The sequence below is a fragment of the Balaenoptera ricei genome, chromosome 11 (assembly GCF_028023285.1).
Source record: "Balaenoptera ricei isolate mBalRic1 chromosome 11, mBalRic1.hap2, whole genome shotgun sequence".
NCBI lineage: Eukaryota > Metazoa > Chordata > Mammalia > Artiodactyla > Balaenopteridae > Balaenoptera > Balaenoptera ricei.
The window spans coordinates 29,932,022-29,948,566 of record NC_082649.1 but is presented as its reverse complement, the minus strand read 5'-3'; the positions used below and the strand labels follow the sequence as shown (position 1 = coordinate 29,948,566).

Sequence of the window (16,545 nt, the reverse complement as noted above, 5' to 3'; positions counted from 1 at the left end):
AGTAAGGTAATAAACACATTGCTCTACTTAATTGCACCAAGTTGACTATTTCCTCTCAATACAGAATATATATATTCTTTTATTACATATATAAATTTATATATATTTAAATTTATAAATATTTAAATATATATATTCTCTTATAGTCATAGCTTAAAGTAATTGATAATTTGATTATTTAAAAGCAAAAACTGTTAAAATCCCGCTGAAACTGAATGCTACAATCTACATAAGATCAGTTAAATAAACTATGTTTTTTTTCGGATTTAGCAAGTTGCAACTTGTAACAAATTTGGATTTTTTTGTCTCTTTTGAATTCTATTACTACAAAATTTTCTTGATTTTAATCCAAGCACTCTTAAGCCATGGGGAAGAAAAGCTAACAAGAGAGGAGGGCTGACTAATTATAATCTATCTGGATAATTTAGGTCCCAAATCATTACTTAAAAAAATTTTTTTTTTGTTCTGCCTGAATGATTCACCAAATATTGAACTGAACGTTTGCCACATGCACATACCTTTCATGGTGCACTTGAGAATATTCTCCTACTTTGCCCATAGAGAGGACCTCACTCAGTCACTAATTCCTAATATCAGTTTCTATTACCCATGGCATTCCTGCTATCTGTTCCTGTATCTGTGATCTGAACTGTCTTCCAGTTATCCTAAAGGACTTCCCTCATACACTCAATTCCTCAACCTATTCCAACTCAGGAATACTCATTGGTTGGTTCAGCAGAGGAAACACTATCCGACCCTCCTGCCTGATTGAAATAGGATTATACTAATTCTGATATAGAATCACATAGCCAAAATGACTATGAAAGGCTTATCTTTTAGCTAAAATAGTTGCCAATAGATAGATATCTATATTAACAAACTGGTGCTGCACAACTCTTATTAGTAACCTATCCTAGGGTCACATAGTACTTCATGGAACTTAAGAAATTATCTAATAATAAATGGGCAAAATATCTACTTTTTTCCCCCCAGAAGGTTCATTATTTTAAAACAAAACCAATGCTTACCAAAATTTTAACTGGCTTCAGCACTTTTCTAGTAATGACACCAGGGGCTCTTAAACGAATGGTTTCCAAAATACACCATTTAATTAGAGGGAGTTTCTTCAAGTCATCCTCAGACACTTTAATCTTATCTTTACCTGGAAAGAGAATTAAAAAAAAAAAAAAAAAAGATGGACTTAAAGAGGCCAGAAAATGATTTTATGTAAGCTATTTAAGTTAAATACTGTCTCTGATATCAGGTGTTAATATTATTATTACTTTTGCATACCAAGTTTAGTAAGTTATTGACTCTTTTTATCATTTTCTTCTTACCAAGATAAAATGTATGCCATATAAAACTAAACCAATGTTGATTACTGTAATGTAATGGATTGGTATCCAACCTTCTCACAGTCCTATGGCTATCAGATGACTAAGATAGTCCCTGTCATAAAGTTGTTCAGTTTTTACTCATTTCATTGTTTCTTGTCCAAATTCTCATTCCACTTAAGGAAAGAGCAATAAAATATCGGCATCAAAAGTACGAAGTAAGAGATCTGAGAAGCCACCTGACTTACTACTTCTATCTCTTCCCTGCTGATTTGTTTTTGTTTTTGTTTTTTAATCATACATTTCAGAAAGCCCAAAAAGAATATTAGGAAAGGGGTGATGGGACACATGTATTTCATCTGGAATGATGAGCTCTCTAAACACAGGTACATCAAACATTCCTACTGTAAGTTGCATACCTTAGCTAATATTTAGATTGAAGTGACCTGGAAAAGGATTGCGGTTGATCTTTCTATGGAACAACATATGGTCAGGGCCTTCAGTCAAATGAGACAGTTTAATTAATGATATTTCAAGTAAAATGTTTACATTTTGAAAATTACTTTAAACAACTCAGCTTTCAATTTTGACAGTATTTGCTTAATAAAAGTCAACAACATGGTCAGTTTAAGTCAACTTTCACATTTTCCTCCCAACTGTACTGGGCATGAGTGGATGAGAGTGGAATGTGGGTCTCCAGCCACATTTCTCTTTGACTCTGGATGAGGCTTGTCCTAAAGCTAGCCCATCCTGCAGAAGAGGGCTGGGTGGGTGCTGCCTGGGAAACCTTCTCTGTCAGTACAGGTGGAATTCCTGAGGAGTCAGAAGCAAATGTGTCTGGTTAGTGGAGTCTGGGAACTAGGGTTTTTGAGCTCTGGTTCTATTAATTCCCATAGGGGCGTCTATACACTCCATTAAACTTGACAGATTTTTGAGCACTGAGCAAGAGCCAGGAGTTGAGTCAGGCTCCACTAGGGTTACAACAATGAAGGCATTCTCGCAATACACTCAGTCTAGGAGGTAAGAAACGAACACACAGTTAACAGGTACACCATGCAGGCAAGGAAACCGTTCTATGAGATATAAAATATTTGAAGATAGTTAAAAGCAGGGAAGGTGTTGAAATGCAGGATAACAAATTTTAGAACATCAACTTAAAAATGTATGAGGGGATCTGAGTTTCTTTTAGAGTGTACTTGAGTGAAAAAAAAAGAAAAAGAAGACCATTGTCTACATGGCAGGTGACCGACAACCTATTAGAAAACTAAGGAAAACTCTCCAAGGGAGAAATAAATGGCAGATGGGACTTTTAAGAACAGAAAATTCAACTTTATGTCATATACTCAATTTTAAGTTATTTCTGGCTACTGTGTAATTTTCCCTTTCCTTGTCTTATATTTTTAATATTTTAATAAAGTCAGCTAACACACACCTTAAGTTAACACTTGGGGAAATAAAGATCTGGGTATGTCCAGGAAGCAATGCAATATGGAAAAGAGGCAGAACTGCAGAAGGGATAAGAGCGGAAGTGGAGAAATCAGGAAATGCGAGACTGGAAGTCATGAGAAACTCCGAGAGGCACAGGCCTCCACTTCTGGCCGTCTCCATCACTTCTCCCTCCAAAGATCCCTAGAACTCTGTGAGGGAGTTCAGACCAATTTCACCTTTATCTTGGAAACCAAGGTGACCCCAGCAAATGAGGGCCCTTGCCGAATGGACATTACAAATAAATTAGCAGTAACCTACAATTCAGATTCTAAATCTTACTTTAAAAAAGGTTTTTCTCTTTAAAAATCTATTTAGAGCATCTACATTAGACAAATTCACCAAACAATCCCTCTACTTATTTTTTGTATTTTACTTTACTGAAGCTATAGGATACAGAAAATAAATATTTCTCTAATTGATCAAGAATAAATGACTACCATGGATCAGATTTTGTGTTTGAAATCAGATCTGTGTGACTCCAAAGTGACCAACCTATTATGAGACAGGCATAATTCTGGCCTTGAAAAAGTTTGGACTCTGTTAATAGTGAAGTTTCTGACCTTCTTTTGGAGAAAAAATTTTTTATGAATTATTCTTAGGAGACTAATTGAATTATAAAGTGCAAAAAAAATGTTTTATATTATACAATAAAGAAACAAAAGCTTGTTCTGAGTTGAAAACAAAATCTATTATGACCTACAAATGTAGAAGAGATGTAGACTACACTTGGAAAATAAATGTTTTGAAAAAATATTTATAGTTTCTCAAGTTCCAGTGTGATGTAGGAAAAATAAGGTAGTATTCTCAGACTAGACAAAGAAAAAGAAAAAGATGCTGTTTTCAAACAACATCTTTAGTTTAGAGACCTTTCTTATTATAACTCTTAGAAATAGCTCTGTACCCATACTGTACATATTTCAATGCACATCTGTGGTTTGTTCTTCCAGTGTTTTGACTCTAAAATTAGAAGGCTCCACTTGGAAGAATGCCAAGGTAATCATCAAAAGGGCTAGGGCCTGATGGAGATGGGGACCAGTACAAAGGCAGCCGGGGAAGAAACTATGGGTGATTTGGGGAAAAATTCAGAAGCCATCTGTTTAATTCTTGGCACAAATGCAATAAAAGTCAAACCAAATCATAGGATATTTGAAACCAAATAAAAGGATGAGTCTTGAGTTCAGAAATAGCAAAGAATGTTTCTAAAATATTCTGTATAGTTTTGGGTTTCCGCAGGCACGACAAGCAGTTAGAACACAGTAACTGTAATTTATATTTGTTAAGGATATATAATAGATCAAAATTCTACTACTTCAACCATTTATTCACTCAATATATACTTGCTTCATATCTGTTACATGTTAGCCCAAGCATAGGTGCTGTAAGAGATAGGAAGAAAATAATACTAATTTATTGACCATCTAATGTCACCAATATGTCAGACCACTTCATTTATTCCTCATCACAATCTGCCAGCCATCAAGTTATCATGTGTCCAAGGAGAAGCTTGAAAGTGTCAGAGCAGCCTTCAAACCTATGTCTGTCTACACTAAAAGCCCTTACCCTTGCTCCCTGGGTCCCAGTGCCTTCCCTGAGAGGAGAAACGAATAAGAAAGACACAGTCACTGTTTTAAAGGAGCTTGGACATAAGGACACAAAATAATATCTGGATACAAATAACTATAATATAAGTTTCATAAGAGAGGATTTGAGTCTCAATGGCATTCATCCCCTCTTGCCTAGGGCTGGAGTTTCAGCTAAGCCTGGAAGGATGAGTAGCACTCACCCAGGCAGAAAGAAAAGTAACTTAAATTCCAAAATTAATTATAAAAATATGATTTCTTGGACCTAAAAAAAAGGAACATGAATCAAACAGGATCACTAAAGTAGGTCCTTTGTTGAGAGATGACTCCTCTGTCTCCTTCATATTTCAAGCTCCCTCCCCTTCACACACACACACACACACACACACACACACATTTATTCAATAAATAAATACATAAAATACAAAAATTCTGTTCCTATAGTCCTGAAGTAACATTATATCAAGATTTAACTAATCATTTTGGGAAAATAACCCATGTTTTGCGAATAAAAGGAGAATGACAGGCATTTGCCGAGTCATTCATACCTTTTGAGACATAATTCTGAGGAGGTTGAATCAGAAGGTGGGGATGAATACTGAGGAGGCCCTGTACTTCCCCACAAATGAAAGACAGGTGTATATCTACCAAGGGACACACAGAGAAATGAAGCAAAGAATATACTCCACTGAAATTTAAAGAGTGCATCCCTACACATTCTACCACCTCTTTCTTTACTTTTGAAAGCAGGGATTCTCAGTTCTGTTTGCTGTTCTATACTGTGAGGTTGTCTTCCTTCACAGACGTTGTCTTTCATAGTCACAGAACAGCTTATTAAAAATGTTTAAAATTAAGGTGTGTGCAAAAGGTCATAGTACACATGAAGGACAGTGAACTGGGATAAAAAATGCATGAGATAAAGGTTGAAAAATAAAGAATCTGATGTAATAACCTTAAGCAATGTTTCCTACCAAAATTTGGTCGTGAAATTTGCTTCCCAAATTTTATAATAATTTTGCTAAAATGCAATATCAAATAACAAAACTTGGTGTTTATACTGTTATTTGGGGAAATGATGTAACAGCTTTGAAAAAATCCAGCATTTCTATGATTTCTCTTAAAAAGCAATGAAGCAGAGACATCAATTGCTGACAGAGAATAACAGTAGGAAACTAGTTTTCTGGCGTATTTTCTCAAGCAGAGACCTCAAGATAAGCTCCTGAAAAAAAAAAGTCAGTTTTTAAAGAACAGAGACAAAGCTAAAGAGAAATAGTAAATAAAGAATTTACAGTATTCCAGAGGAATATAAAAGAAGTATCTTACATCCTTTCCTTCATTTCAGGAATTAAAAAAATTTTGAATATGATAAGTATGTTCAAATATTCAATTAAAAAATTATCTCTCTATTCCAGGGATATTTTCATATATTTATAAAACTGCTGTTTTCTTCTAAGAAGAAACCTACATTCACTGGAAAAGGTTAGCACATCTCAGAAAGAGTAAGAAAGGATAAAATGTCCTCAAGTAGATAATATCATTTACAATACATTTTATATGTCCAATGATCCTATAACAGTTATTTATAGGCAATGAGAATGTACTGGTTACAAATTTCTGGAAATCTTTAGTGAGATGAAAATTAGTTTGGTGACTTGTCTCCCAAAAGGAGACAGCAATAAACCCTTTCTGCAATGTGAAATGTGAAAATGTGAAAAGAAATATTGTGAAACTTAAATGTGAAAAGAAATATTGTGAAACTTTTAAGATTCTCTCTAAATGTGAAAGAAATGTGAAAAGAAATATTGTGAAACTTTTAAATGTGAAAAAGAAATATTGTGAAACTTTTAAGTTTCTCTCTTTGTCTTTAACTTTTGACATTTTAATTATAATGTGTCTTGGTGTGGGTGTCTTTGGTTCATCTTGTTTGGAACTCTCTGTGCTTCCTGGACTTGTCTGTCTGTTCCCTTCACCAGGTTAGGGAAGTTTTCAGCCATTATTTCTTCAAATAGGTTTTCTGTCCCTTTCTCTCTCTCTTCTCCTCTGTGACCCCTGTAATGTAAATGTTAGTATGCTTGTAGTTGTCCCAGAGATCTCTTAAACTATCCTCATTGGTTTTTATTCCTTTTTTCTTTTTGCTGTTCTGATTGGGTGATTTCCACTACCCTGTCTTCCAGATTGCTGATCCGTTCTTCTGCATCCTCTAATCTGCTGCTGATTCCCTCTAGTGTATGTTCTATTTCAGTTATCGTATTCTTCAGTTCTGACTGGGTCTTTTTTCATATCTTCTATTTGCCTTTTCAAGTTTTCACTGAGTTCATCCATTCTTCTCCCAACTTCGGTGAACATTTTTATGACTATAATTTTGAACTCTTTATCTGGTAAATTGCTATCTTTGTTTCATTTAGTTCTTTTTCTGAGGTTTTTATCTTTTTCTTTTGTTTGGAAGATATTCCTTTATCTTTTCATTTGCCTAACCCTCTGTGCCTGTTTCTATGCATTAAGTAGATCAGCTATATCTCCTGTTCTTGAAATAGCAGGCTTATGTATAAGGTGTCCTGTGGGGCACAGGGGTGCGATCCCTCTTGGCCACTAGAGCCAGGTGCTCCTGGGATGTCCCACATGTGTGCTGTGTGCATCCTCCTGTGTGGTTGGATTGCAACTGTGCCCTGGTTGGCTGTGTGGCTCTGCTGTGACTACTGTGGGTTCATGGCATGCAGGGTGCCCCCCCGCCCCCCAGAGGTGGAGCCACTTTGTACAGTTGCCAGGGCCAGCTGAGGCCACCTGCCAGGTGGAGCAGGGGCCGCTTTGAAGGGGCTGACTGGGGAGGGTGGGATGGGCAGGGTGGGTCCTCAGGAGAATGCTGGTGTGGGGCACATGGTGTTAGCTAGTTGATGGAGAGTGACAGAAATGTTGCCTGCCAGTACTGGGCCAGATGGTGGAAGGAGAGGTTAAAAAAAAAAAAAAAAAAAAAAATGGCATTGGCCAGTGCCTTCAACCCTGGACAAAATTCCACCAGATCCCTACCCCCCCAGCACTCACCCCCAAATTGTTCAGGGAACCTCCTGCAGCATATGACCCAGGTACCCCTCACATTCTCCTGTCTCTGTGCTGGTACCCAGAGTAAGTGAGTTTGCGTGTGCACCCTTTAAGAGCAGAGTCTCGGTTTCCCATAGCCCTCCAGCTCTCCCAAATGTAAACCCCACTGGTCTTCAAAGCCAGATGTTATGGGAGCTCATCTTCCCTTGCAGGTCCCCAAGCTGAGGATCCCCACATGGGCTTGGACCCCCTCACTGTGTAGCGGGCACCTCTGCAGTTGTGATATCCCTCCCACATGTGGGTCACACACTGGGGGTATGGGTTCTGTCTAGACTGCATCTTTGACCCTCCTACCCACCTTGACATGGCATTCTGTTTACGTTCTTAGTTGTAGAAAATCTGTTCTGCTAGTCTTCAGGTCATTCTCAGAGATAATCATTCTACTTGTAGTTGTGGTTTTGGTGTGTCCATGGGAGGAGGTGAGCTCAGGATCTTCCTACTCTGCCATATTAATGTGGAACCCCTAAATATTTCTTTGATAGAGAAAAAAGGTGTACTCTTTGGGTTTTATTCCTTATAAAATACTAACTTCCTTTATTACTATGCATGTCCATTACTGTACACGTCCACTACTGAACATGTTCTGTGAGACAAAATTCTGTAAGAAAGATATTAAGTTAAATTTATTTTTTAAAAAATCAAGAGAAAGAAGATGAGGGTAGATGAAAGATTATGAAGTATATGCTAGGCTGTGGAGTTACATGTTTTTTAGTTCACTGTTGTTCCCTATAAACTGACTATAAATATAGTCTCCCAAATGACTGCAGGCTTCTAGAATATTAACTCATTGCAAATGTTGACAGTTTAGAAACTTTTGCCTCAAGAATATGAAACAAAATAGAAAAGTGACTTTTTTCCTGTAATTTTTTTTTGCCTTTGAAAGAAAAGATTCTGAATTTGCTTTTTTTGGCAAAAGGTAAGCAAATAAGGGCCATGATGATCAATTATTTGTCCTGTGCCAGTCGTGTACACTTTTGTTATGGCAACTTATATAATAAGTTTTAATATCTGGTAGGGCAAATATGGCCTTACCAATTTACACTTCGATTAATCTTGATTTCTAATCACACTTATTCTTCAAAAAAATATTTAAGTAATTTTGTTAATTTCCTCCCCACCAAAACCATTGGAATTCTCCTTATAATTAATTAAATATATATTAATTTGAAAGTGGTTGGCATTTTCATGATATTAAGCCTTCCCATATAGGAACATGATATGCGTTTTTCTTTATTTAGATTGTTTTTTTAAAAAAATATGTATATTTTTAAATGCTATAGTTTCCTCCCTCTAGGTCCTGCCCCAACCAATGTCCTTATGTAAGAGAAATACCAGTTAAATAAACAGGAAGGACAGATGGAAAGTGGAAAGGAAGACTTAAAAACAGCTTAAGGTATTTGTGGGGGATACAGACTGGGAAAAGCAGAGAATAAGCCTAGAGACTGTCCATGGACAGTGAATACGGGCATTAGGGCTTTAGGGGCTGTAGCTGGAGCCTGGCAGGTCGCAGCTCCTTCAATTCTCCCTCTCTAGTCACCAGCTTCTTCCAAACACCTCAGTCATTTCTGAGCTTCCAGCTCTGGTTCTTCGGACTTTTCTCCAGGGGTAGATATGACTTTTTGGCATCTGAAGGATTTAGGGTGGATTTTGATTATCAAAGACATATATTCCTATCGTTGGGAAAAGCAGGTCTCATGCTCAATCTTTCAGCCCCAACTCATCTGCAGAAGGGTGGGCCTTGGGCCTGGAACACTTCCTCACCAAGAGACAAAGGGCCCACACAGCCTCTACACAGCCTGTGCCAGGTGCATCACCTTGTGTGGGAATATCTTTCCTTGTTTCAGGGGCAGAGAGTACTCTTCTGTCTCTGCTTAAAGTATGTGCAGAATACGGCACCTGTCCAGCCCCACTGTTACAGCTGCCCTCCGAGGGAATGGGACAGGGTTCCTTCCACTGCGGTGTGAGAGGGGTGCGTGGTGGCCAATTTCCCTGCATCGCCCACAGGGAGAGAGACATCCTGGCGATGGGGGACTGACACCCACTCCTGAAGCTGATCTTGCTCTCTTTCTTCTCTATGTGAGTTTAGCACTGTTGCATCCAGTGCCTGACAGCACTGTGTTCTCCTTGGCAACTTTGATACCAAGATGCAGTGAGCAGAAGTGTTTAGAGTCCTCTCCTGGGATCGATAACCAGTGCACAACACTCTGCTTGACACCTACTGAAAATTATAATCAATAACCTTTCGGAGGTAGACTCTGATCAGCAGCTTCAGTCTGATGTTCATAACTACAGACCAAGAATGAAAGAGGCAGCTATAACAATGAATTGAGAACGATACCAAGGACTACAATAGTGCTCAGAACAGGTTATTAAGATGGATGGAAGACAGAGTCAAGAATCAAAAGACTGACCCTCCCCACCCTTTCTTCCATCTGTCAACGCACACATAAAAATATACCAAATCCCATTCAACCATTTAGAGAAAAGATTAATGCCACTATACCAACACAACCAAATAAGATACTCCTCTAAAAAAATAGTACCCTATGTTATTTGCAGAAATATTTCTTTCATATATTAAAAAGAGATTATCAGTTTCTCTACTACTAGAATATAAAATGAAGCCTGCTTCATAATTATGATGGGTTTTTCAAGGAATAAAGGACATAGTCCAATTTATGATAAATAAAAGGTAGAGATATTGATGAAAAAAGACAACAATGGGTAAACAATAACAGGTAAAATCAATTTTGATCTAGAAATACCCTTTCTTTATAAACTCTGCATAATAATTCTAAATTTTTGGATTGTGTTCTCTGGAGAGATGTCGACCTGGTTTGAATACTTTTATCTCATTATTTTCTAAAGAGGGAAAAAGATTATCCAAATGCCTGAATAATTCTCCAACAGAACACTCAGAGAAAAGAACTGTGTCTGAATGAAAAATGTAGAGAATAAACAAAGCAGATTAACTGTGCTACACTGGGGTGAGATAGTGAAAGACTTAATAAAATGAGAACTGCCAAAGTAGGACCGATCTCTAAGCTTGTAAATAATCTATAGCTATCAGAGGTATCTCTTTCCACCTACTGAAGCTAGGCAATAAATGAAGACAGAATGACTTCACATAAAATCTCCTGGGTTACGGTGTCACAAGACACACTTCAAGTATTATAGGCAGAAAATAATGGAAGGAATGTAGCCTCCTGGGCAACCTCTCATGGGCCAGATATCAACCACGCAAGTTTCACCCATGTCTTTGTGCCTGGATTAGCGGATTGGAAAGTAACCAGTTGTGAGCTCCAGAATGACACCATTTTGGTCATTAAGGCCAAGGGGAAAAGAAGACAAGAAAGTTATATATTTGGAGTGGGTTTCTGATGAAATCTCCTGCATTTATAAACACTTTCTTAGGTAATCTACATATATTCTCCAAGGTCAATGGATGAGAAGAAAAGCTCTGGCATAATTTAATGTTTTCTGAGTTTATTCCAGGATTTTTAAAAGCTGGGCTAGCAGAGGCAAATGAGGCTATGTAAGAAATTTCCTGTATCATATGCCAGAGCCTCCAAAATCTCCAAATTAGGTTCATATTGTCCAGCTAGGAGTGGGAATGGAGAGAATTTTTTTAAATAAAATAACTTTTCTCCATTCATAACTCCATTGTAGTGGCCTTGGCTCTGCTACTGATCTCTTTCTTCAATATTTTGGTCGATATGTGGCATAAGGGCCAAGACTCTATCACAGACACAACTTTGGCTATCAGCCATCGAGCCCTGGCAGGCTGCAGAGGGGTAACAAGAGTGAGCTTCTTCAGTTAGCTGGAGGGACTCAGGTCTTTAATATGCCATGATGGAACCTCCAAGGATGTTGCTATGGGTTATCTAGATGGTATTGGGACACATGCAAGTGGATAAAAGTTGAATACGTTATAACATGGGTAAGAGGTGACTACAGAGAAGATTTCAAGAATAAATGAGAATGTTTAAATGCAACGAAATAAAACTGATGAACTAATTTAAATAATGCAAACAACATGGAATTTGCCTAGAATATTATCATAGGATCTGAGCCTCTTTTATCACTCTGTTAGTTTTTATGCTTGTTTATAATTATGAGCAGAGACAGAATCTTTTCTCACCAGTGCATGGTGAGTGTAGCCATTAAGTTAGTGTCATCAGGTATAATAGCATCTGGTCACTTGACAGTGTTGGTCTGTCCCCAGGCGGGATTGCTGCTAAATCAGAACACAGTGGTGTCAAGAAAAGTTATTGGTTGGCTCTGAGTAAATTTTCTCTTTTATCCAAAATCACACAATTAGTGAGTGACAGGATTGAAAGTCATGAATCAAATTTCTGACTTTTATCCAATGAAAATTTTGTAGTGTGTCTTTTATGATCCACAAATCATGATTTGATGTAAGATAGGAATTGTTTCTATGCAGGTGCATTTCTGTTAACTAACCTGATTCCTTGTAAATTAACAGAAAAAAATTTACTAATTTTTCCGTTAAATAAATGTGCAATAAAACTGAATGGCCACTAAAAAACAAAAACAATACACACATGCAAGAAAAACAACACAAAAACAAACAAGTGTGCTGTCTATGCTACCCTAAATTAACACAAGAAGGTGAAAAGGGCCAAATGCAACCAGTTAAAAAATTTAAATGCATTTTTATTTGTTTTTGTTTGTTTTTAAGTTCGAATGACCTTCTGCTGGTGGGCAGATACTCACAGTGGGAATCCTAAATTAGAAAAGAAAATTGCTTGAAAACACAGTCTAAATAGGACCCAAATGTTAATGCCTGCGAGAATTCTGTGAGAACACAGTGAGGCCACACCTGCAGTCTCTAACTCAAACCAGCTCCTCCTCTAGATATGTGCTTTCTAACGCCTAACCATCTTCAAGTCCTTGCTCAATATCACCTTTCCAGGAAGGCCAACTCTGATCCAATGATTTAAAGCTACCACTTTCCCCCCATTTCTGGCACCCTTGATCCTCCCTAACCTGCTCTGTTTTCTTGTTCACATAGCATTTATCAACATCAAATATTTTTGGAGTTTACTTATGCAAACAAACAAACAAGCAAGAACAACAAGCAGCAATAATAAGAAACCCTGAGCAGAGAGAAGAATTTGATTTCCAGAATTACCACATTATATTATTTTAAATGTCCAGCTTTAAATTGGACAAAATTTAAAAATTGTAAGACACATGACAAAAAATATGACATACAACAAGAACATATAGACCACACAGGGAAAAAGCCCTCAATAGAAATTATCCCTGAAGAAACTCAGATATTGGATTTACTAAAGAAACACTTATAAATCAGATATTTTAAATATATTCACAGAATTAATCATGTCTAAAGAACTAAATAGAGAATATCGATAAGGAGATAGAAATTATAAATAATAAAGATTGGAACAGAAATAAATGAAATAGAGCATAGAAAATCAATAGTAAAAATAAGATCAAACAAATCAATAAAATCAACAGTTAGTTCTTTGAAAACAAAATTGACAACCCGTTAGCTACACTGACCAAGAGAAAAAGAAAGAGGAAATAAATTACTAAAATTAAGAATGAGGGAGATGTTTTCCTAGTGAGCTTACAGAAATAAAGAAGATTATGGGGAAAACTATGAACGGTTGTATGCCAACAAGTTAAATAACCTACATGAAATGGATAAACTCCTAAAAAGACACAAACTCCAAAACTGACTCAAGAAGAAATATATAGTTCTCACTTTGGCAGCACACATACTAAAATTGCAAAGATACAGGGAAGATTAACATGGCCCCTGTGCAAGGATGACACTAAAATTTGTGAAGCATTCCATATTTTTCTGGTGATGTAATGTACAGCATTGTGACTATAGTTAATAATACTGTATTATATATTTGAAAGTTGGTAAGATAGTAGATCTTAAAAGTTCTCATCACAAGAAAAAAGTTGTAACTATGTGTGGTGATGGATGTTAACTAAATTTATTGTGGTAACCATTTCACAAATATATACACATATCAAATCATTATGTTGTACATCCAACATAGAATAGGATATTATATGTCAATTATATCTCAATTTAAAAAAAGAAGAAATAGATAATCTGGACAGACCTGTAACAAGTGGAGAGATTGAATTAATCAAAAACTTCTCAAAAAAGAAAATTTCCGGACCAGATCACTTCACTGGTGAATTCTACTATATGGTTACAGAAGAATTAACATCAATCCTTCACAAACTCTTCCAAAAAATAAAAGAAGAGGGAAATACTTCTGAAGTCATTCTATAAAGTCAAAATCATTCTGATACCAAAACCAGACAAAGATATCACAAGAAAGAAAACTATAAATCAATATGTCTTATTAATATAGATGCAAAATTCCTCAACAAAGTACTAACAAACTGAATCTAGCAACATATATAAAGTCATGTTTTATATGAATTATACACCATAACTAAAAATTTATCTCAGGAATGCAAGGGGGTTCAACATCTGAAAACCAACTAACCTAAAACATCAACATACAAAATATAACATTATACTAAGTGAAAGAAGCCAGATACAAAAGACCAAGTATTCAACAGCAGCTTTTACCCTCAGACTTATTTCATAAGGAAGTTGGGCAAAGTGTCCAGGATGGGCTCTAGTGGTGAGTATTGAGGCTAGAGAGATGCTGAGTTAGAAATTCACTAAAAACATCTTCAGAGAAGGAAAAGGTAATCTTGTAATAGAAAAGAGCATAAGAGGGACTTCCCTGGTGGTCCTGTTGTTAAGACTCTGTGGTCCCAATGCAGAGGGCCCAGGTTCAATCCCGGTCAGGGAACTAGATCCTGCATGCTGGAACTAAGACCTGGTGCAGCCAAATAAATTAACTTTTTAAAAAAAAAGAAAAGAAAAGAGCAAAAGAATGGGAGAAATGCCATACTCAGTACAATTCTTATTTCATGCACTTTGATGTCCTTCCTTTGACAGGATCCTTTGTATGGGCACACAGATAACTCCCTTGATATCAACCTCCAAAGATCTGTGGCATTCACTCACAATATCTAAATTCTTGAGCTGCTACATCCTATGCTTGAATTGATCTGAACTGCTTCTGTATAAGCATGGCAAAAACGTTTGATCTTTTATAAACTGAAAGCACTGATATAGTATAGCTAGTACACTGGTACTACCACTTGAAGGAGAATATTTCTGTCAGAGGAGAACAATAGGTTCTAAAAATAAACAAGAATATAGAAAAAGGGGAAAGGTTTTGTCTTTCTCCACTAGAACTGTGTTCAAGAGTTCAACATTCAAGCACACTAGAAATTTCAATTAATGTAAGGGTTCTGTTGTGGCCTTTGGGTCAGATAGGCTCCCCATATTATCCCAATCATCCCCATCACTACCTTTTTATTTCTTAAAGACCAGGAATTTGGAGAACCCTATGTCAGGAGCAGACTCTGGTAAGATAGAGCATGTGATGATCAAGAACACATTCCCTTTGTCATTTGTAGACACGCAGGCAGGCACATTTCCATTAGCTTTGTAGATGTAAGCTCCATAAAGGCAAGTTATCTGCTCTTACATCCACCAGTGTATCTCCAGAATCTAACTTGTTAGCACTGTTGGTTCTCAACGATTCTAACGCTCACCATTTCTGTGAAATACGACCTAGCATCTGGTGATTCACACTCAATGCTCAGAGACAGTATGGCTTCAATATCCATGTTGGCCAAGCCAATTTGATTTTTGGTTTAACTCAATAAGAAGCAGTCAAAATAAATTTAAAAATCCAATAAAATACGTTCAGCAATCACGACGGAAAGGGGGGCTAATTGTTAATTGGCATCAAAGTCTTTTGTCTTACTATTATATTGTGTTCTTCCAAGAAAACCAAGTCATTTATTATTTTTTTACATCAGAATACATAATTTGACATATTAAAGATTTTTTAAAAAAAAATCTACTCCCAAACAGGTCAATTTATGCTGAATAAACTAGTGGAAACTTCTCCATTCAAGCTTATTTCTGCTCTTTAAAACTGACGATAATTGATGAGCCCAAATCTGAACCAAAAAGGGCAAGGTAGCAATCTCTACCTGCAGTTCTAACCCACTAAACCTCTAAAAACTGTAACTTTGAAAATAATTCCTTTGGTGGTGTAGCCTTACCTGACAACCATATCCCATTAATACTGTTAAGCAATACATGGAATATGAACCATATTACTTTTATAAAATCTGGAAAACCCTGAATTCCAAAACTATGGACTTGTAGTTCAATTGAGGCAGGGGGCTAAGAGATTAGAAGAAAAACCCTGTGCATTATACACTTATGTTTAAATAGGGAATTCAGGCAAGTCACGATCTCTGTTTCATCATTTGGAAAATAAGGGAGTTGGTCCAGGTGACTTCTAAAATCCTTGACAGTAATTAAATTCTAGGATTCTACCTGATCAATTTATATCCTGAAGCACATAACAAATTATGTTCAATTTGGACTATTTTGAAATTCTATTAAATTATGGGCATTTAACTTTGCCCATAATGTGTGACAAGTACACATTATTAGATATCTCTTCAATTATGCAATTTAATTCAGTTTTAGTACCTGCTGTGCCAAACACAGATGATATGCCTTCCATAATGGTCCTGTGGATATTGGGATGAGAGAGGACAAATGCAAATGTCCAAAATGCAACCTCAAAAAGAAAAACATATGTCAAAACATACAACCTTCTTTGAACGTGAACAAAAGCATACATAGTATTAGCCACAAACATTTAAAAGAAACAAGGAGATATTTAAACTAAACTTAAAAGCATGTTAGTAAAGAGTATCTTTGAAAACAACTAGATTTTATGAACAAAAGAGATGTTACATATCTCTAAGGGGTCAAATTTATGACTTTATTCTGCCACTACAGTTTCACAATATTGTTTATATAGAGTAAACTATTTTCACTAAAAAAAAAATGGGAAAAGCAGGGTGTTTTATTGTACTAATATACAACATAAAATATTATATAGGCACATATTAGAAATTTA

General features: G+C 36.4%; 1 protein-coding gene and 1 non-coding gene across 4 annotated transcripts in view; one reads left to right on the top strand and one right to left on the bottom strand.

Annotated features, from left to right (window-relative positions):
* LOC132374637 (24-hydroxycholesterol 7-alpha-hydroxylase) overlaps nucleotides 1-16,545 on the bottom strand; it is a 68,637-nt gene that overhangs the window by 25,640 nt on the left and 26,452 nt on the right. For all 3 annotated transcript variants that reach the window (XM_059938564.1, XM_059938566.1, XM_059938565.1), the window contains 2 exons: nucleotides 16,110-16,200; nucleotides 1,029-1,162 (listed from right to left, as the gene is read on the bottom strand). In XM_059938564.1, the coding sequence (XP_059794547.1) occupies nucleotides 1,029-1,162; nucleotides 16,110-16,200 (225 nt within the window). The remainder of the gene's footprint in view (nucleotides 1-1,028; nucleotides 1,163-16,109; nucleotides 16,201-16,545) is intronic.
* Nucleotides 13,246-13,352, top strand: LOC132375541 (U6 spliceosomal RNA). Its single transcript, XR_009506085.1, has one exon. It is a non-coding gene; the product is annotated as a U6 spliceosomal RNA (small nuclear RNA).